This window comes from Malurus melanocephalus, unplaced genomic scaffold (genome assembly GCF_030028575.1).
Source record: "Malurus melanocephalus ecotype Western Australia unplaced genomic scaffold, MMel_1.1 scaffold_461, whole genome shotgun sequence".
Lineage (NCBI taxonomy): Eukaryota > Metazoa > Chordata > Aves > Passeriformes > Maluridae > Malurus > Malurus melanocephalus.
In genome coordinates, this window is record NW_026623693.1 from 501,043 (window position 1) to 524,446 (window position 23,404).

General features: G+C 38.5%; 1 protein-coding gene across 1 annotated transcript in view; it reads right to left on the reverse strand.

Moving 5' to 3' along the window:
• The window catches only part of PRSS12 (serine protease 12), a 32,851-nt gene that overhangs the window by 9,090 nt on the left and 357 nt on the right, over nt 1-23,404 (reverse strand). Inside the window, exons 2-10 of the mRNA XM_057380575.1 lie at nt 23,374-23,398; nt 15,568-15,706; nt 13,486-13,664; nt 11,732-11,882; nt 8,929-9,107; nt 8,581-8,722; nt 7,438-7,643; nt 4,349-4,490; nt 523-728 (exon numbers count right to left, since the gene is read on the reverse strand). Coding sequence (XP_057236558.1) covers nt 523-728; nt 4,349-4,490; nt 7,438-7,643; nt 8,581-8,722; nt 8,929-9,107; nt 11,732-11,882; nt 13,486-13,664; nt 15,568-15,706; nt 23,374-23,398 — 1,369 coding nt within the window. The remainder of the gene's footprint in view (nt 1-522; nt 729-4,348; nt 4,491-7,437; nt 7,644-8,580; nt 8,723-8,928; nt 9,108-11,731; nt 11,883-13,485; nt 13,665-15,567; nt 15,707-23,373; nt 23,399-23,404) is intronic.

A 23,404-nucleotide genomic window follows, 5' to 3' on the forward strand; every position in this document is an offset into this window, starting at 1 on the left:
TTCTCTGTTTCATGGTAGCTTTTAACAACCACATTTTGATTGGGAAAAATACATGCTTTCAAGGCTTAGAAATCCTTTGTAGCTGAGTTCTTTTGACTGTAATCWCAGAGTCATTTACACATTTGCTTCTCAAATTTAGGATGTTATGGGGCTCTTCCTTCCTGTAAGGAAGCAGCCACCCACACAGGTCTCAGTCCCCATCTGAGGGTAACCTATACCTTGAAAAGCTGCAAGGAGCTGTCWAAGTTTTCACTGTCATGTCCCTTGAGCAACTTAATGAACGTGGCTGCTGTAAACCATGGCAACAAATACCCTGTATCGATTGAGTAGTCTTGGTGATTCCTTTGTGCAGCTGCACAGGATTAGCTCCCACAGTGGAAGCAGAGAGGATTCCCACCCCTTTTGTTTGTCTTTTTTATAAAACTGCATCCTCTGTGAAGTGGGTCTGTTAAGTCTGTCTCTTCCTACCATTACAGTTGCCCTCCCAAACCTGTTGGTCTGCCCCTCACAACAGGGCCTCACCTTTATTGCTGTTCCCAAGGACTTTCTTGCTTAGGTGGTCGCAGATGACCCCCGCATCCTCGCTGTGCCGGCAGTTGTGTGTCCCAATGTCCTGTTTAATGCAGTCTGCAAAGGATCTCTCATTTCCTGTACACTTCACATTATCCACATGGATYGGGCCTTTGCCCTCACCAAAATAGGCCATTGTCCTTGCTCTAGCTGGACCTCTGCAGACAGAGCATATTTTTCTATTATAATTTAACATTTTGCAGCATTATTCTACGTTTTACTCAAATATTTCCAAATGAGTAGTGAAAGACCTTGAGGTTTCATTCCAAGCCATGTCACTTTTCACTTGAGAACAACCACCTGCTCTTTGCCTCTCTTTTTCTGGTATGTAGAAAAATAAAACTGTGATAAAATTGCTAAAATTGTAAACATTAATGTTTAAAAACTGCTTTTATGTATCTGGTTAGAAGGCAGTGTGCAAAGTATTTTACATTGTATCAGCATTACGTTTTGCCATAAAACAGAATATGTGAAAGCTGCTTTTTCATAATCTCTTTAATCCTTGTATAAAGTCAGCATCTGTGAATGCTAAAAATAATTTGTTCAGGTCTGATTCCCTCAGAAAGATGGGCCAGTTAAATACGGTATACTTGTAGTGCCGTAAGAGCTATGATGTACAGACCTATTAGTTGTTATGAAAATACTTTGTTATCATGTCATTTTTTTAAAGGGCACCCCACATTTGCATTCTAAAAAAATATGAGACTGGAGGCCAGTTCAGTGTCTGCACCCCCCTGTTCTTGGGAGGAACCCAGTACCTGGTGCTTGTGTAGCGTTTTAAGTATTGCATTTGGTATCTCTTGTGATTGGTTATCACTGTTAATTACTTAGGATAATCTTAACTGATAAATAGATATTTGTTTTTATATGTTTAAAGAGTGAGAAAGAATTACAAGTGAGAGATCACCCACCTGGCTATACAGAGAAGTGGGGCAGGAAGCCACAGACACCTCTAGGTGTGCCTGAACTACAAATTTACCTATTGGTTAAGAGCAATTTACTGATATTTTATAGGGATAAGGATATATGGAATTCCAGATAACTAAAATGTTGCACTATATCATAGGTTTCACTTKTAAAGGGCCTGTTGGAATTGCATATTGTAATGGACTGCTTCTATGTGTACAGAACTGTAACTGCAGGTGTGTTGAAATGCTGGAGTAGAAAGAGAATTTGGCTCTGAAAATGTATTAGACAAGAAAGAACTTCTGTCCCTGTACACCTCTTTTTGTAGTTCTTTAAACCTGCAGTGTTAGGGGAGGTAGAATAGAGTGGCATTCAGAGTTTACATCCCTTCTTCCACCAGCTTTGGTCTGTTGGGGAGGAATCCTGATTTGTCAAACCATTTTCAAAGCTTCATTGTACTAGAAATGTGGCTGGATCAAGCTGATCCCAGCTCTCAACTGCCACATCCATATAATTGAAACATGAAAGTAGCATGTAAGGAGCTTCCTCACTTTTGACACTTGCACATGGACAGCTTTGCTAGTGTGGATTTTTTTACTATGTACTGAAGGACAGGTGAGCARGATTTCCAAGGAGGGAACATTGGTGGGAATAGAGGAATTGTAAAAAGCCAGGAAAGTGCAGCACATAAAAGACTAGAGATGATACCACGAGGTCAACTGTCCTTGCACATTTGCAATTTCCATGGCTAGGATGTATTTACTGGAAAACCCAAAGCTTTAATTGCCTTTAGAAATAGTATAGGACAATTTCTGTCTAATGAGTTTACTATGATTTGACTTGTCAGTCCCAAGTAGKGTGACTTCTCTTGCTCCAAATGTTTTTCTTTTGTGAGGTATACTCTGATTACAGATAACCACAAAAGAATAAGTTCAACTCCCTGATACCTGTGGGCAGCTGATGTGTTCATGTTTGCGGTTACAACACAGTGACACAGTAGAGGCACTCATTGTAAATTCTTGCCTGGTATTGGTATCCAAATAACAAGGTTTTTGCTTTAGGGCTTTGTTCTAAAGTTCCTTGGGATATTGAAAACTACTTTGTTGTGAATCACCAAGTATTCTTATCCTTCCCCAGAGAAGTATTTATTGCAGTTTGGTACTGAATTGTCTCTGCAGAATCTTATCAGTTACTTAATAAGGGCACTGCCTCATTCTTCCTACATTTATATGAAAGCAGCCTCTCTCTTACTGTGCATCAGTAATCTCTCAGTTTGCTGATAATGGGGATGAAACGTGTTCAGACCAACTCAACCAACCAACCAATAAAAACCACCACAAGAAGCCCAAACCGACCTCTGCTGTAAAACATTTATCAGGAAATAAATGTGAAAGTCATGAGGTTCTTGAGCAAGAAGTGCACCTTAATAGAGACAATCATTTCATATAACTGGGAGATCTCTGAAGGTGYAAATGTTAAGTTTATGTGCTCGTTACTTGCTGGAATGTGTTTTTCGAACTGACTTTAGTCCACCCCTAACAAACACATGTCTCTTGCTGCTTTCCAAGCCAGCTATTTCTGCATGTATGACCRTTAGGGAAACAACCTTTTTGCCCGTTCACATCTGTCCCTAGAGAGAAGAGTGGCTTCAGKTCTTTTCCTCTCACTTTCCTCACACATAGGACCATGCACAATAAGATGCTGAGCTTTTCAGGTGCAGCGTTACCATTATTTGTAATATTGTTAATSAGGAAATCCAGTGCATTGGCATAGATGGACATCTATCCTAGAATTTACAAGTGAGGTAACTTGTAARAGTAATAAGTCAAGTTTTGCAGTTTTGAAGACCTAGTCTACTACAACTTTTAAATAGGYTTTTACTAAATGAATACCAGGCAGTTTTCAAAGGCATATATTGTGTGTTCAGAMATAATTTGATGATATTTGGTTGCACAAACTTCGCATTGTTAGGTACAACAGGCAGTTAATATGACTTACATTTCTTAAGCTCAAATTTCCTTACAAATACACTTGGAAAAGACATTTGACTAATTTCCTGTTGTATTTCACTAGTGTTCTGGACATTTTTCAAGTCTTATTACTACTGCTGTTTATATATCTGCCCTSTAGTTGCTATATTTTTGCTGCTCTTGGGTATCCAGAAAAAAAAATGCTGATGAGTGATATAAGCCCGATTAAGTGATTTCTTTCAAAAGTGACACATATATTGCAGTGGTTTTAATTAGAGGCRGGATTTGTTCTGTCAGGTCTATTCCTGTGTTAAATTAAGCTTATTCAAATTACTGTCATGCAGACTGAAGCCATAATCCCTTGTGTAAAAGTTMATCAAATCTCCAAGCTACAGTAGCAAATCAAGCTACATCAGTAAATGAAGGAAAAAAAACCCCATTAAACTAGGAATTCAGTAGCTGCTGTGCCTGCATCTGAATCTGCAGTCATTGTATCCACACCTTGTGACAGTGGACACAGCTTCTAAAACAAATATGGCAACTAAAATTTTGTATTTAATTAATAGATTCATGATTTGCAGTGTTTWACTTCTAATAGATAAATAGAAAAATAGATAATAACTGTCATTAACTTGCATTTCTGTTGCCAGTCACTGTGACACACTTTTGAATATTAACATTCCCATTCCCAATTATGCTACTTAATGAATATTCCTTTGGAAGATACAGCCTTACTACTTTTCATGCAAACAGTAGAATTACACGTTTCTAAAAGAATGCCAAACTGACAAGTTTTAAAAGACTTATCTTATTAGACAYGTTTGTGGTATTTGGTTGCAGAAACTTAAGATTTTTAGATGCATAAAACATAACTTGAGAAACAGCTTAATGAGTTTTCTTACTTGTAGCCAAGCTGTCTGCAGACTACAGCTGCATCCTTATCAGACCATCCATCATCACAAATTGTGCCCCACTGGCCATTGATAAAAATCTCCACRCGTCCTTCCTTCTTATTCTCACCATCCATCAGCCTGATGGGAGGACCTGGGAATAAATTACTGCTGTCAGCTCACACCAACAGAAGCAAGAACTGGTATGTTAAGTTAYTTTCATTATATTCAGTACAATTGATACTTGTGTTCAACAAGCCTAATATCAGTGGTTAAAGCAGTCATATTTTTCCTGGCTGGCAAAAGGAAGCACTTTGTACAAATTACAAGACAAATACCAAACACTACTATTCATTACTCTTCGGAGTTCAGCCAGTTCCTTCATTCCATACAAATACATGACATAGCTCAGCRACTGATGACAGTTCTCCACAAGGTGGTAGAAAACACCTGAGATACCTTTGATATGATATCCATACAAGCTGGACAGGTTTTCCTTACAGAAACTTTATGGGTGATTGTAACTATATCTCAGTCCATAAACCCATTCCCAAACTGGTTGCTGCTGCTCCTCGTAACCACCGTGTGAGCACAGAAATTGCAGCATTGTGTTGAACTTCAACTATTCCTTATCATTACGCACATTGTTCTGCAGCATGTTATTGTAGACTGATCCTTTTTCTACCAATTGAAATTGGTTGCTCATTCAGATATGTTCATAGTATCAGATCTTACTTATTAATGGATTTGCCAGACTTTGCTGATCACAGTTTCTGCAGGGCTTGGCTTGTAGTTAGACTCATTAGGCAAAGTACATACTTAATTCTCACTTACTCTGTAATCCGTCTATAGCCTGCAAGCAATGGAAATATTCTTAAAACAGTTATGAATTCCACTGTGGCATCTTTATAATGTTTAAAGGAGAATCACCTTTTAAATCTTTTTGTATGGCATACTTTATAATCTTTAATACACTCATGAGWGTTGCTTTTTAGAATAATTGAAATGACTTCCTCATTCTTCTAACCTGTTACTMATCTTTTCTAAATCTATGAGGATGAGGAATTACTTAATTATACTCTTAAAGAATTTTGAGACATTTGCATTTGAYATTTAATTCAGATTAGTTTAGGGTATTAATAACTTTGGTATACAAAACATGAGTCTGGTCAGCACTAGTTAAATATGGCCCAAGTCATTAAATGAATAAGGAAATATTTGAAAATAAAATCGAAGTCTGTTTGCTTCAGATGTAATTTGAAGCACATTGTTTCTGTTGGAGTTTATACTGTCTGGACAGCTACATGAATTATCYTCACCAACCTTCTGTTTACCTATTCTGACCTATTATCTATCATGATCTTACTGAAAAAATGTCATTATTGTAGTGTATTCTATCTCATTTTTAGTATTCCTTAATATCTGCATTTTCTTAAGTCATATCATCTACTAATTTCTCATCTTTTTCCACTGAATTTATCCTTACAGGGAAAAAAAATGCTTTTTCAAATACAGGCAAGTAAATTGTAATAACAGTCTTTGTCCACTTTCCAGTCAGAAGTCTTCTAGGAAATGTCCTAGAAAACCACCTTATTTTCTTGTTGAACTGATGTACTCTGGAAGAAGCAACTTAGGTGAAAATTATACTTCTATTAACCAGAGAGAGGCATGGGATATTAATATTTTATTGTTATCTTCTTGTGGTTTAGAATATATATATATATATTTATAGGCACTAAATTTATATAGCATTCTGTAATGGGGATGTGAGAATGTTACCATATGGATGTATTTAACTGAACCAGACCTCCTTCAGCAGAGATTATATTTTATAGGAATTTGAGCAAASCAGCACAGATGGTTTGCATCTGTAAAGACAGCAGTCATGGTTTGAATTCCTGTTATTTTTGGTTTGAGAAAATTCTTTCTACCAAATAGGATTTGATGTATGGACTGCAACATAAAGCATTCATTGGACCGTGAGAGGGTTATATAGAAAAGGCTGTAAAGAGGGAGAGACTAGAAAAGTACAWGTGGAAGTGCTGAATGTTGTTATAACAAGTAGCAACATTGTGCAGTAAATCCATGTTGTAGTTTGTGGGATAAACTTTCARTATGTGATTTCCAGGAAACAGGCATATAATAGCAATTTCAAATTCAACTGAAATGTTCTTGGGTAAGCTAAATGGCATTGGCAGCAATTTTCTAAAAGGCTACATTCTGACAAGCTACACAYTTTGTGTAGCAGACTGTAAAAATGGAACGTTTTCAGAATTACTGTGCAACCCATTGTTCCTCTGTGGTTTCTACTAGAATATATAGAATTACTGTTAATTACCTATATGTGAATTTAGGAATCTTTGGAATTTATTGTGTATGTTTTTTTTTTCTATGATTTCATATGTAATTGGTATTCTTCTATCATCTTTTTTCTTATCAGTCTTTTTACTCTTTATTTTTATACAAGTTTGTAGTCTTTTGACATTGGAACTGACTCTTTATCTGTGTGTGTAGTATCATTCTGTCCTGGTCAGCAAGTTGGGCTGTTCACACAGACACAATGTAAATGATAGGCAATAGTAACACAGAAATAATTTCATACTCTCACCCTTCCTTCTTGCTCTTTCTGAACACTTCCCACCTCCTCCATATCCCTTGTGTTGGATTGTCTAAATGCAAAGCCATAGGAGGATGTGCTATAGATTTATATCCCTCAGTGCTCAGGTATACCTCCAGCATCTGACACCATGAGAGAGTTATTTAGAGGTTAAGAAGTGCCAACATTGCATACACCATCAGGAAGTGCTGAATAGGTCTAAAATCTGGTGGACACTGAGGGARCGGCATCTCTGGAATGTGACTTTGTTACCTTGGAAATCTGTGTTARGCTTTAATGTTCTGGATGCTTACTCCTCTAAAGAAAACTTGATTGCTSCCTRTGTTYTTCAGCAGARAAGTCAAGTTTTTACCCTTCCTGTTCCTTCCTTGCGCTCATCTGACAAATACTAGGATTCTGAGAATCCTTAAGTATCCCTGTACTTTGGTTGGATCTGTATCCATGGCAATACTCACACTGTGACTTCAGCAAAGAGCTTCCTTACCAAGTGAGAGCTTGTGGCTGTCGTTTTCTGGGTGGCAGATGAGTCTGACATCCTCCTGATGGTTGCAGTCGTGCTTTCCCCACTCCCTCCGGGAGCAYTGCAGAAGGTTTGTCTCCTTCCCGGAGCAGATCACATCATCCAACCAGATGGGCCCAGAGCTTCCTTCTGAATAGCTCTCCTTTTCCATAGCTGCACTTTTCCCATACCTGCACAACACAGAGGTCCACTTTTTTTGGTCCACAGTGATCAGAGGACACGTGGTGCTTAAGCATTAGAAAGGAAAGAAGTTACTCCTGAGGAAATAAAGGTTTCTCAAGTATAATCATTAAGCAGGTTCAGTTAGCATTAAATTCAGTGAGAGCACCATATGCTGCCTCTTCAGTAATGTTTTTTCTTAAGGAATTACTGTTACATTAATACAAACTTAAGAATGTAATACCTTTGATTAAGGCAGCTCTTCTACCAAGCATATGGCTGGCTCAATGACTTTGAGGCTTTAAGTATGTTCTTAATATTAGATATAAATTTAAATGTCACAGTCTGGGAAAAACGGGACATAATCCTTTTTTTGAAAGTCAGCTGTTACAACTGGAAGGCAAGACAACTCAGTCACCTACTGAGAATGTATCTTTGTAGCTACAGTCAGTAGGAAAATTAGGGAAGAGTGAATGCATGAAACTAATGGGATTTTTCTAAAACATGCTTTTCAATACAAAACTGTTCCAGGGCCAGGCTGTGGSATATTCTGAGGTAGTGCAGAAGGACTTACACCTTGAAAATGTCTGTTATTAATAATGACTGTACAGCAAGCCAAGATTTAGAAGAATGAAAATTTTATAGKCAAAATAGAAATCAAAATCAGTTTTTCTCTGTAACACATGCGTTGAAGTCAGCAAAAAAGATAACTGGAAGGAATTTGGTGAATAGAGGCTGCAAAATCACATTTGTTGAAGGTTTTTCTACATATCTCTGTGAAACYGAGGGAAGCAGGCTTTAATGGGTTTTAACTTGGTAGTTTCTATGAAGCACTCAGCTAATATTAAAAAAACAGACTCTCAAAATAGGGTCCATGTAGAGTTCATGTAACTGTTTGCTATCATGGTCAAGTCACAGAGTCAGATATCCAATATCAAGTAATCTTACTTAAATCCCAGCTGCCGGCAAACCACCTGTGTGTTCAGCTCTGTCCAGCCATCGTCGCAGACCGTGCCCCACTGCCCCTTGTGATAGACCTCCAGGCGGCCCTCGTGACTGCCCTTCCCACTTGCGAGCCTTAGTGCACCATCTGTGCCGGTAACAAGTAAGGGAAAACAAAACAAGGATCATTTTTTCTTAGATCTAATTACTGTTCTRAAGCAAAATTGGTAACATTGCATTTACTGCATCCGGTCTGGGATTTGTGCATCTGCAAAYTTCCAAAGTTCTCTTTCCAGAGCTGTGAACTCTGCCTTTGTCCCTGTTTTCCCATGTGATTGTTGATGACTGAAGTACCTGTGAGAGGTGTGCAGGAAACACCAGCATCTTCTTTGTGGCCACAGTTGTGTTCTCTCCATGAGTTTTTTGGGCACTGTTCTATGGAGAGTTCATTTCCTGTGCACCGCACTTCATCCAGCAGCACGGGGCCAGAGCCTTCTCCAAAGTAAGCCTGGCTCCATGCCTTGGCAACACCCCTGTGGAAATGCAAGGAACTCACAGTCAGCACCAAGCAAGCTGAAGATTTTCCTCYTCTGTGCCTTTAACTTTTAACTTTCCTAGGAGAGGTTCTAGCTTGGGTATGAGGATTTTAGTTTTCATTGAATGTCTATATGTACTAAAAAAGATCCGATATATATTTCTACAGTGACTTTCCCCTGTTGTCCTCAAATCACATTAATCAAATCTCAAATACTCAGATGAGGCAGATAAAAGTGATTGTTCCCCATTTAGTAATGCAAAAACCAYGGCAAAGAGATCTTAAGTGACTTGACAATGTCATAGCACCAATCAGCAACAGAAATAAGAACAGGAAGCAGAGCAGTGACTAGCCTCGTATAGGGTTTATTCTATGTCAGCACAAAAARCTACGTCAATTGAAAACATTCCATTGTTTCAGAATTACAGAAATTATGCAGTGTTTAACCCTTCACCATCTATCAGGATTTTTCCAATTCTGTTTCAAATACTATGTCTTTCATATGTTAATGTTTGCCRTAATTTAGTTTCCTTCTACTCAATAGTTTCTCTGTTCATATATTCACACTAGTTTGAAATGGCAATATTGAAATGCCTAACTAAATTATTTGCCATAAWGATTTACCTAGCTAAAGGATGAGTTTAAATTAACTAAAAAAAGCATCTTGAGTTTCCAGTCTATTTGCTACAAATGCTGGCACAAATGCATAGAAAATGTTAGAACAAAACCCCTTATTCATTCAGAAGCTGACAGAAATCAAAGAGATGGTGATTTGCTATTCTGAATGCTGAAAACAAGTTATACCATACTCTTATAAGAGYCTCTGGAGTTACACTAAAGCAGAGRCAATTCATCCCATCATTATGATGAGGGGAATTTGTATCAAGCAAAAAAAATTCATGSAAACCAAATAATTAAATAAGTTATCATTATTTTCCACCTGTTAATGGTAGATTCATGTTCTGCAGTTTTATAGAAGTGCTATAGAAAAGTTGAAGGGCTCTGGGAAACTCCTTACCGAGCAGCTTTACTTTTACAGTTTCTGGCATGTTTCCAGATGGATTAACAGTATGCAAATTTAGACTATTTTTAGTACCTCAGAACTGGTCTACTGCCACTGTTGGTAAGATTTCACTTCATATTAATTAGCACATTTGTTGTAACATCTTGCTTGCTTGAGAAATTCTGTAAATCTCTAGACATATTCGAAAAAGCCTTAACAGGTTTTGCACTATCTTAATACAATTTATTTACTCAGAAAAACGAATCAAATTAGAAGTATCTAAGAACTGCAGTTTGTGATGATTAAATATAAGTAATAAAAAGTTTTASTGTCATCAGTAAGGAGTCAGGCTAAGAACATTACACTTGTCACTAGTATACAGAAATGCAAAGCAAGCTTAGTAATTCCCCAAACCTACTAGTAGCAGCACAATTCAAAAGCAGGAAAAGCCTGCAAGAAGATAGACTTTCCATTAGGTATTCCCAATTAAAAATGTACAGGATTATAGAAATACAACATAAAATAAGTTGGGAAGAATCTGATATTAGAGAAGCATGTTGGTTCTCATTGTTGGCTCAGAAGATCTACAAGCTTTGTAGCTAGTCCACAGTTCTCATCCTTCGGAGCTAGTTTGGGWGGCACAGGCTGCCAAGGCCTCAGTTACAAAGTACACACTGTTATCAAAACTTGCTAACTTCAATACCACTTCTTTTAATTCATTATAGTTCCAGCAGGGTTCAAGAAGTGAGTTCTGTTCCAGTCTCCTCTGCATTTACCTGCTTAGTTCTCATCCAGTCTGTCTCAGACATAATCCCTTTGCCCTGCATGGGATACAACTTTGCATTTTCTTTGCATCTCGCTCCTAGTTCTTTCCSTCCTCAACCCCTCTGACCTTCCATCCCATTTGTCCTCATCTCCTCCTCCGTGATCCAGCAGTTCTCCTCTTAGTTTCCCACCTCTGCAGCATCTTTCTGCAAATACTTGTCTTCTGTGTGGGATCAAAATCACCTGTGGCTGTTAAGGGAAGCAAGAAAATCCTGCTCTGCTGCTATTTTGGACCATGCTTAGTTCAGACAGAATCACTGACAAGCTTAACTGTCAAAACTTCAAACAGATTTCTACCTYAGTATGTGCAGACTGACCATCTTCAGAGACTCCTGATTTAAACAAATCTAGAAGATTCTCACAGGCCTGCCAAAAACATATCCTTTCTGCCAAAGCAGAGCTTTTGTGCCAAAGCAGAYTGCAGCAAAACGGATCATAAGGATTGGAACAAAGCAAATTCCTTTTCTTCACCTACAGTTTTTGATTGAAACTTTACAGAAGTTGTAGTGAGTTTTCACTACAAAGTCAACATTTATTCTGAGACATATTCTTTGTCTGTCCAGAGAAACAGACAAAATTTGCCCTGTCCTATGACACTGAAGACTGGTTTCAGAGAATTGAAAGTAATGTCACAGTACCTRAACCTTCTATAAATAAACTTACTTACTGCTCCAAATTATCAGTGCAATTTCAAAGGAACATTTTTTTTTACCATTGTACTTCTCCTAATTTCAGCTCTGTGTGATAATTGTCCTGCTTTGCTGCTGGAATAAAAAACATGTAGAGAAACAAACCCAAGGCCAAGCTGTCGACAGACAACTTCAGCATCTGCATCATCCCACTGGTCATCACAGACTGTCCCCCACTGGCCACCATGGTAGACTTCCACTCTTCCTTYGTGGGCATTGCTCCCACCAGCCAGCCGGATTGGAGTGAAGACAGGGGCTGTGAGCAAACACAGGATATAGAACAGGTCATTCATATCCTGAAATGTTATTCTGATAGGAAAGAAAAGAGGAAGATGGCCTAATGGTTTCTCTGACTTCAGTCAAGAACCACATTTTCTTTTTTCTAGTTAGATGGAAAATCTGAAAGTAAAGTGAGTTCCCTTATTGCTCCACTTTCACTAGCTGAAAAATCTTATACATGCAAGTATCTATACTGCTCTTGAATGACCTAAGTGTCAAAACATTCACAGACACTTAGTTCTGTAAGGCCAAATACTAAATCAGTCAGCAGAGCTGCATTTCTACCAGTAAGAGCAAAATTGGGTAAAATCTGAAAAAGCAAAAATTATGTCATAGATTCAGAAATAGAAATTCATCCTCATGTTTTCTCATTCTGTTAGAAAAATTTTCTGACTGGAAAAATCTGGTCAGAGCAGTGAAATCTCTTTCACTGTGGAGTCTCACTTGAATTGTGCAAGTATTGTTACCTTCCTGCTTCTAGTCTTTTAAAATCAGTAGCTCTCTTCTGGTGCACCAGGAAACTACCTGGAAAGCATCACTGCTGAATAAATCTGTAATAATGGAAACATCTTAAAGCCGTATAAAACCCCATCATTGCTCTAATATGAACAAGGTTATTTTATAGTTTCACCAGATCTGACATATGAATGATTTAAATTTGAACAATTTTTGTGTAACCCTCCAACCAATTAATGCTACTATTTAATCTAATTCTCGGATGTAAAGAAAACCCAAAGCCACAATACTGAGGGCAGTTCTCCAAATTCATGTTACTGTTTCACTGATATGAACTATGGAGGAGGTTGCAAATATTTTAAAAGGCTAGTTGCAATTGAACCTACAAAATGTGAAAACATTTACAGTTTTCAGTTTCTTCAGGCAAAACTATTTCTCTTGCTTTGGTTCACCAGTTTGTCTCCTAGCTTAAAAAGATTCTCCTTTCCCTCTACTCAACAGGTCTCTACGTTAAGACAAAAATGCTCTTTTAAAAGTAATTTATCAGAATGTTGCTCATTAATAATAGAGCTTTAGGACAAAAATGCCTTCTTTGGGTAGGAATGTAAGTAGGAGGGGAAAGGCAGCACAGAACTGGCTGCAGCCACACATTTGGTTACAGCGGAGGAGATTGGCGTGGCCAGCTCTGCCAGCCCAGCCCTTCTTGAGGCCAGCACTGTCTTAAATCTGATGGYRTACCTGCCCATTTAGTTAGYATGTTAATTAAAATCATAGCAAATRTCTTAWAAACATTCATGATACTTGTTTTCTTAATAATATAATTCTGACATTTAAAAAAAAGTGTGTGGGGAAGCAATCCTACTTYTACAGCCAGAGATTCTTGCTACTTTACCCTTTCTCACAATCTACATCTCCAAGAAACAATTTGCTTGTTGATTATGGAATGGTAAAATGTTGTTAAGCTTGGAGCTGCTTGAGGTATTTGAAGTAGCTAATGATGTGAAAATTCAATCTGTACAATTTTCTGTTCCAAGAAATCTTTACATTTTTTATAATTTAATAATCAGTAATTATAACTACTTAAATAAGGTAAGGAGTTAACAAAACCATATGCGTTTTTTTACCCAGGGAGGAGCTACATGTGACAGCAGCTGCCATTTTTTGAGAACATGTCCCATCCTGCCAGGTGTCCTTTTCACATARCAGTATATTTTCTTCATCACCACGACAATGCACTTCACTCCAGAAAACAGGAATAAGGCCTAGTCCAGAAAACGGTATGTGTTTTGCTGTACCTTTTTCCCTGTAAGAATAATCAGGATAGGACATCAGAGTGGGAGGAAGGGGAGTGGAACCATTTTYTCATGTGTAAATCTTGAAGTAGAAAAGAAAGGGCTTTTTTCAGCAGTATAAATTCATCACATTTTCATACAGTTCAGCATTGTCTTCTGYACAAAGCAAAGTAACAGATGTGACCCAGTTCTCACCATTTTGTTGTGGGATATTTTAGTACAATGAATGAGTTGCTGCACAGCCAGCTACATTCCTGTTCTCCCAGTTCTTAACTACAAAAATCAAGCAGAGTCCACCATCTGTAGGTGAATCTACAGTACCAGCCCACTGCAGTTACAATTCCAGCACAGGTAATGCCACCAGGCCTTTCTCTCCTTTGTTCCATGAAGTCATACCATGCTCTGCCCATAAATGCCGTGCATTTTGGTTGTGATGATGGGACAGTCAAACCACCTCACACTCCATTAGATAGGGGCATGGCCGTTTTTCTCTAGTCAGCTGCTGTCATCCATCCAGAACATTTTAGAAACACCTCCCTTCTCATGCTGAATATACGGCAACATTTATAGAGCCATCTTTTCTTCTTTGCAAAGCTCAACAAATTTAAAACAAAGCCCAAATATTGTCATATTAAAGGAACAGATGGGTGGAGCACCTKAAAAGCACCAGTAATACCTCGTGAGCTCACTTGGTGGTATGTAGATCCAAATTTCTGCCAAACATTCAAGATAGCACAAACTTTCAACTAATGTTTGCTTGGGGCTTTTTTGGCCTGAATTCAACTTTGAGCCATTTCTGTTGAAAAGACCAAACCAAACCCTTCACCCATATCACTGAATTACTTTTGCTAACAGCAGCCTTGTTTGGCTGAWATGTTCAGGGTATAGAAAGCAGATAGGACTTACGTGAAAATGAGGGAAGGAGACACTGCACGTAGACAGCTGAAGTCATAAGCAAAATCACAGCCTCCAGATGGCTGAACTTTTATCTCATCTAATCCTCATATTTTTATAAGTTGGCGTGGTGTGTCCAGATTARTAGTGAATGTTATAAACCAGCTTAGATTTAGTTCTGGCTAGCAGTCTTAAAAAGTRGAATAATCATTAGGTATGTCACAGTGCAAGTCTGCTCTAAAAGCCCCTTACTGCCTGTAGCAAGCAAAACCGCTGCTTTGGTATGTGAGAGAAAAAGTGTTAGAAAGGCAGTAAAGCAGCCAAAGGATGCTAAAGGGTGCTGTTGATTTACTCCATTCTGGCAGCAGGGAGAAGTGGTTGTCAGCAGGGACAATGCAGGGACTTTCAACCTGTCCAGTATGGCTCTAAAGCTCTAAAGTGTTGCCATTTGCCAAAAACTTAGGATGAGTTCCAGGTGTTATTTGGCATGCTAAAATGGATGATTACTAGAAGATTTCCTAAGAACTAGGAATGTTTCTATGATTAGGAGCCCATGTAGAGTCTAATCCTGGCCACATTTACTGTTAGAGATTCCGTAACCTCACTGGAGCTGCTCTGAATTGACATTTAGATAGGTGAGATCAGGATCAGAGCACATAATTCTGCCCTTTTGGACATCTCCCAAATGTCCAGTAGAGCAGTTGGTGTTTGTTCTAAGCTTTCTCACCTATTCACACTTTTCACTTTGAAAGCAATACATTTGACATGGTCTGCTCCTGTCCAAATCCTATATGCAGCTTTTTGAGGAAACAGTGATTCCCACAGCCACCTCCTTGACGTGTAGCGTAGCTGAGGCAAGCAGAGTACTCTGGGAAGAACAACTTCAGCATTCAACAACTTTCAAACAGGAAAAGCAATTCTCAAACACAAAAAGCCCTCAGGATTTACAAAATAGATTGTCCTTTATACTGAAACATCATTAAAATGGWTTGATTGATTTTCACTCAAACTGAAACTTACCCCAGTGCAAGCTGTCGACATACAACTGTCGCATCATTATTGTCCCATTGGCTCCCACAGATTGTTCCCCAGATTCCATTCAAATAAACCTCCACTGTACCTTCAAACTCATTCTTGCCTCCCCGGAGTCTCACTGACCCTAGTCAAAAAAATTAAAAATAAAACAATTACACCTCCAAGATACTCTRTTGCTCAGTTAATGTATCCCACACAAAAGATTCTGAACCTCATTTTCCCTGAGTTCCTSTTTTCTGGATTATTGAGCTGTTTCCAAGAAACATTCTGGCACACCTAACACACAATGATGCACAAATGTAGAAAGCYTATTTTTTTACACRAGGGAAACATTTTGCTCCTTATACTGAAACTACATCATATTTCTGATCCTTCTGATGCTATAACTTAGTTGAAGATCTAACAAAGAAAAAGTATTTATAGATACATAATTATTTAAATGTGATTTCCTCTACCCAAATGTGTAAAACGTTTATATGTATGTGTATATATATATGCATATATATATATATATGTGAAACATGCTGTACTTTTATCTTCCACAAAATTCCATTGACCTTAAGGGAATTAGAAAATAACTATGTATGGATTACATAGCTTTTGCTACGTTACGTTATGCATGTCATAGATGACAGCAGTTTATTTTAGCCAAAGAATGCATTTGTTCATACTTTCCTCAGACAGAAAAACACTGGATATAGTTCCCTTAATCCATGAGATGTCTTTACCAAATTCTCAGACATAGCAAACTAAAAAGCATAAGGAATTGTCTAAAAGAACTGGGGAGAAATAAAGGTGCCTCTTGTGAGCTACAGAGCACAGAAATCCAAGAAAATTAGCAGATTTTGCATTTTTGTATCACAGTAGTTTTACTTGAGTTGTCAGACGCATCTATTGTTGAAGGTGGCCAAGTGCCACAGGCAAAGGTGGGAAAAAGCTGGGCATAGGGATAACTACACAGAAGCAGACAAGGATCATGACAGAGCAGTAATTSAACAAGAAACACTACTGTTAAATTATCAAATATAGCCCAGCTGTATGAATTAGTATTGCTTGAAATCCCRCTTAATCCATCTGCCTCTGTACTGTGATCTACTTAGAAGCTACACCATCATCCAGTTTGCAGGGGGGTTGGCAATAGGATGAAAATAGTGTTTGTGCCTGCCTTTCATTCTGTATGTGTTCATGTTTGTGTAAATAAAAATAAAGATAGGTAGATCCACTTTTCTTTCTCAGCTTCTGTCCTGGGTTTAGTTCAGTRTATTTTATAAAACCACAAAGCCGAACAACTGCCAAATAACTCGAGGAATTAATTAACCTCATGTTTGGTTTGGCATGTTCTTTTTTGCCTCCTGTTTACTTTCTCAGCAGTAACTTACTGTGCAGTAAATTGCAAACAACATTTATTCAACTCACATTACAGAGTGAGCTATCATTCGTAAGAGAGGATTATTACTGAGTCAAATATAACTATACTGTAGACATGTTGCACATCATTTATCTGTCTTTACAATTTTTCTCRTTGTGTTTTACTATATGTGTCACATACAGACAGAGTCTGGAATTCTGTTTATTTCTGCTCTTCACCAGACTTTTGTATAGACTRTTATTTTCACTTGAAACATCAACTGCAGTAATAGCAAAGTGATTCCTGACATACCAGAAAGCAAGTTTGAAGATGTCATCTCCAAAAATAAGTTTATTTTCATGCATGATTGCTTACAGTGCTGCATGACACCTACTGAAATCAATACAGTGTTTCCTGAGTACACATTACACAATGTTTCTGTTCAAATATTTGAATAAGGGAGCACTTGAAGACTAAAATTCTCTTCTRAGGTCTCCGTGGCAGAATTTGGCTCACTCCTCTTTTTGTATTTACAKATTTCCCAATGACAGCAGTGCAGGAACTTAGTCGTGTACACAAGCAAAACACACAAGTGGATTGTCGAAGGTAATTTTGTAACTAATTTTAAATATTCTTGATTTTCACCAGATAAGTTAATCTAGAAAGAAATAARAGGAAAGCCTATTTTTACATGTAGGTAATACTAAACCTGCCATTTAATAGAGGTAACCAAATATATGGTATATGCACTTTGAAGCATGTATCAACTTATATCATATGACCAGGTCATAATTATATAGCAAACAAATCAAAGGGCACTAATAAGAAAATGATTTCTCTGTTGTTTACTCAAAATGTTGCAATACTCAGACACCTGGTATTTATATTCCCAGATCAAGAGATACATTAGTTATAATAGTGACACCTCATAAAACAGAACAGAACTTAAACAGCAAGACTTTCATTACAGTAGCTTGGTTTTCTTTCCAGTGTATCAAACTCTTACTTCCTAATGAAACACCACTCTGTTTCCTGTGTAAATTGACCCTAAGGAATTGCATGATACCAGCATAATCTGCCATTGTGTGTATTTATGCTGTATTACCAAGTATCTGTTCATGTGTTAATATTTTAATTGCAAAATAGCCAGTGTTTGCATTGTAAAATTTCCAGGAAACACTTTTTCACTTCATAGGCAGCAAGAAACCTAACATTTAGCAAGATTGAAAGGATACATGTTAATTCTTAATTTTACTGGGTAAGTCTTCTACTGTTCCATTGTAACACCTGAAGCACCCAGCAATGTCTGAGTGGCCTCCTTCTGTGCTGCCTCTAGAGCACAAGAACTCTGGAGAATGGCATCTGCATTCCTTCTTAGAAAACAGGTCTGGCTTAAGTGTATGCACTGGAGCTCTAGGTTTCTGCAGTCATAGGTATAGTAGCATCTCAAATTTTTAAGCTCTAATATTTCAGCTCTTTTAGTTGCTGAAGAAAACTAAACCTTGGGAGTAGAGTTAATGCAGCAGTATCTACTCTCTCTACTCTCTACCAGCTCAATATGGTGTCAGGCCTTTGCTTCAAGCTTATCAAACCCTACACTGCCTYAACGCAAAGGTCAACAACAGGGAACAGGAGCAGAAGGATCCTGCCCATGACTCTGCCCTCCTCAGCAGTGGTCAGGAAAAGGGAGGATGAGGATAGGTGAACTGACCCTACAATAGCTAGAAGCAGGGGCACAGGACACAAAGCAAGCCTAAGAGACAGCTCTAGGACACATACTGTGGTCTTAGGACAGACTTAATTCAGCCCTTTATTAAAAAATACTATCTACTTCCCGATAGAAACTCCTTCATGTATAAAGACTCAAAAATATGTGTGCATTTATTGTAATTGTGTTTTAGCTGAGGTTACTGGCGGTCAATTCCTGTTGTTTACATACAGTCTGGTAATTTTAGTTGTCCTGGTATCTGCCCAAGTCAAAATCTTTCCTATCTGCTATCACTGTTGAAAGGAGATTAAGTTATACTTGCAAATGCAAGGAAGTAAGGGTATCCAGTGGGTGCTGCTGAGACTTGCTCCAGAACACCTGCCATATAGGCTCAAGATGAGACACTCAGGAAAAAAGGGAGAGGAAAACCACTCAGCCAACTTTTAATTAACTCCAAAAAGCAGAAGAGCTTCAAAGGAATTGTGCTGTTGTGCTTGGCCTCTTTTCCTATACACTCTCATGTCCAGAGATGCTGGGTAACTTCAAACTGTTTCATTTTTTTTTTATATTTCATTGGAACAAACATTGTTACTGTGTGGCTGAATTGCAAATAGAATGGGAATCACTTCCACTTCTGCTGTATGTTTAAGTGCTGCAGCAGTGGGGTTTATGGTGTTGGCCGAAGCTTCTTGGTAAATATCTGTGTCCAAAGGTTTGCAATTTGGCTGTAAATGTAGACTGGGAAAAGAGGAATCAGAAGTGGAAATTGCCTGTGCCTTTCACTCTGGTGCTATGTGCTCTGAAATGGCAGATTTAAAGCAGAGCAAAAGAAGTCATTTTCATTTTGGAAATCTGTAAAAACAACAAATATTTTTATTTCTGCCTTAATTTCCAAGGCGTTCCAATGTGGGACAGTGCCATTGAAAGCCCTACACTGATAATTCAACTCTGTTGCCTTGGAGTCAGTTAGGTAAGTCCAAACTAACATCAGGTGTCAGGGTCTCCCATTGACACATACTGTATATCCCATGGGACCACATTGTAACACCAGGGGATTATCCATAATCCATATAACAGAGTCTATCCCAGTTTCAGAATGGAACTAATTCACTAGTTTGTATGAGGTACTTGTAAAAAGCCACCTGTATCACAGGTAGAACCTAACATTGGTTCAGTGAATGGAAACTTCCCTCCCAAGATCAGGCCTGACTAAAATCAAAGAATTTAATCCCATTGACTTCAGCACAACTATGGATGGTTCTCACTCTGATCAATGTCTGTCACYTTCCTGAGAACTGCTCTTAGTCTAAAATTATAATTATTTCCCCCTCGCATTTTAACCTTGAAAAAAGGGTGCCTCTATCAGAACTACTTTTTAAGAGCTATCTTGAGAATCAGTGGCAGTATTGCATACTCAAGGTTCCTTATATTAGAACTTTCATAAATATTGTATACACTGAGTGTGTAATGGTTCTTCTGCAGCAGTGCGATCCATCATGTCAGCAATCAATGGTTTTAGAGCTGAGAAACTAAACTGAAACTGAGCAATGTAATGGGCTCTGAAATGCTGCACTTAGGTGGGCAGAGCTGGAAAAAATAAGGAGTCTCACACTGTGCAGCTCTGGTAAGAATGATTCCAGAGGAGCTGCTTCTTAGAAAGAMAATATGGATATTCGTGTGTAAATTCTCATGATTTGCTATTTAAAAAAACCCAAACTCCGAAAGACCTTCCATCAACTGCTTGAACTATGGTATTGCAGGTAGGAAGAATAATCTGGTGTTTAGATTATCAGCCTGAGGCTTGATTCTTTTCACAAAAGTCTAGTGAGGCCTTTYTGGATTGACRTTAGTGGAATCACCTAGTGATAAATGCAATTTTAATGGAAAGTTTCTGAAGTCAGGCCTTTCTGGAGATGTGTGTACTTTATTTCCAGTTCTGCCACTGACCTTTGACAAAGACACTTACCCTGTTTGGTACTGTTTCCTCTTTGTAATAGAAAGGAAAATAATTAACCCACTTGGCTCCAAGTGCCTTAAATGAGATATGTAGCAACATAGCATTGAACAACATATGCAGAAAACTGTAACTGCATGTCACACATACACAGTGTGGCAGCAATTGCTTCCAGGTACTGAGCTAGGCCTTGTTCTTGGAGCCTGCACAACTACAGGTAAGTTGTTATTAGCAGTAACTAAAATAGTCAGTTCTGGTGGACTCACACTGGCTCTGTATAGAGAGTACTCTTGTATTCATTTATTGTCCTCTATAATGTCCTTGGTTAATCATGATAATTTATATATATTTTTATTTGGTTTACTTGGTTTACCTGTTTTCAAGGCATGAATAAGTAATGTTGCCCAGATATTTTTAGAAGGAAGTAAATGAAAAACCACAACCTATTATTTTAAACGATAAAACTGATTGTAGACTGCTACTTTATGGTATAACTGCAAAGGTACCTTTTGAAAAAAATTTTCATTGTTACTGTTTCAATATAAAGCAATTTAATATACGCACATAAAGTGTAGCAAATTACCTTTGCAGATGAGTCTTAATATTTAAGCTAGAAAAGCCTGCGGATTTATAGCTAAGTCTTTGAATATGGTATTGTATTTAGTTATGGGAGGTGCCTAATATTGAATATGGGCTTCCTTAGCCCAGGTACTAAAGCAAGACGTGCAGAGTTACTCTGAGTAGTCTAGCTATAACCTCTCTAGCTATAACCACTTCATAACATTCCCTCATTGGAATCTCTTTGCTTCTTGTGACAAAGGAACATACTTCGTATGTTCATACTTCATACTCCGGGGGAACATTATAATAAGGTTTATTTCTGGGCAAATGGCTTGATTTGTGTCCATGTTGCACCTTAAGCTGTCTCAAAAACTCTCGAATTCTCTCATATTGCCTCCATGGAGGCTTTTGGACAGACATTGGCTCTGGTGATGTCACTGGAGTTTACTACCGAGTCCAACAGGAACAGATCACCTGTCCATTAGAAAGTATGGGGTATTGTTCACAGTAGTTGTGTCCTCCCTGTTAGCAGGGGCCRACCTGGATTTCTTTTTCTGGGGAACAAAGCTGCATTCTGAAAAGACTGAAGAAACGCTGCTTAACCTAAATCATGCAGTGTTTCTTGCATTTTTTTTTTTTACTTAATGCCCTCCATTCTGAACTTACAGGGGATTCTGGAACTTTACAAAGTACATGATTGGGTTCATAGCGATAAACTGCTGTGTTCATCTTCACTATTTTATTAGACCAAGTCCTTATCAAGTATTTTGGGAAGCAGACTGATGAATTCTAAAAAAAAAAACTCTTAATATGTTGGGTTAAATTAGAGAAGCAACTGTGGCACCCTTTCTAAAAGTGAGACCAGTTAAAGAGCACAAAGTCTTCTGGGTTTGTTTTTTTTTTTCATCTGTGTCTGGTTATCTGTTTTCTCTTCCATGCCATACTTTCCAGGGAAACATCTGTACTGCATAATATCATTCAGTCTTCTTGAAGGAGTACATTTGACTTGGAACACAGCTTTGAAACTGTATCTTTTGTAAGTGTAAGTGATCAGTATGGACCTTGGTGCCTCCATATCCTCTTCACGTGGTATTTTATACCAATATGTATAATTATCACGTTGCTCAAATTAGCATCTTTTTTTTGTACACCTACTGCAGCTACTGTTGGAAGGAGAATTACAATCCTTTTCAGTGATCTGAAAGTAAATTAATTTTAAAAACCCTCACAATCCAAAGTCAACTTTCACAACAAACAAAATAATAATAATTATGATCAACTTCCCTACTGATCTTGTGCTATTACAAAAGATGTAGAAGGAAGAACAACAAAGCAGGGAATTTTCATTTTAATAATTACACTTGATCATGTTTAGTACAGCTGTAGATAGGAAACAATTCTTATTCTGGTAGGAGATAATACCAGAGCAATGCAGGAGAAAATGTGAAGTCATTCAAAACCAGACTRTACATCAAAATATTTAATGCCAACACTGATGAAAAGCAAACCTGATCAAGGGCTGAATGCTGAAATTGCTGTTCAGTCCTTACRCACTGAAAACTTACACTGAAGAAGACAGTGGGAGTTTAGCTGGGTGTATGTGAGGGGAACACAGGTCTCTTGGCTCAGTTCATGGATGTCCTCGAACATCAGCACCAACTTGTGAACCCGTTATCCCCGTTATCCCGAGATGTGGGGGAGAAAAGAAAGACGTGCTGTGCAAACAGTTCGTCTTTGGAGCAAAGCATCCTTCTATTTATCCTTCTATTTATCCTTCTATTTATCCTTCTGCCACTTCACTTCTCTAGTTCAAGTGCTTCCCGGAGAAGTAAACCCGGTTACAAAAAAAGGAATGCCAGGCAGCCTTGGCAAGCTGAGCCTACCGAACACTTAGGGCACAGCTTTGAAACGCGGTTCACCTACCCAGTATTAGAATAGCGGCGGAATAAACCCAGGCGGGATCTTGGTATTTGCGCTGCATCCATTGATGCAGGAGTTGAACTCTGCGAACAGCCTGGGCTCTCATTTTGGCAGACGGTGCCCGTCCCTTCGTTCCCCGTTCCGTGCAGCGACGGGGAACCGGGTACGGGATGGGAGAACGCCGCCGCCCGGCCAAGGCTGTCTCAGTGTCTCTCCCGTCTCGTCCCGCAGCCCCCCGCGCACTCTCCCGCTCCGCTCCGCCGCCGCCCCGCGCCCCGGACTCGTCCCTTCCCCGCTTACCTCGCTCGCAGTCAGCGCGGCCGCGCTCCGC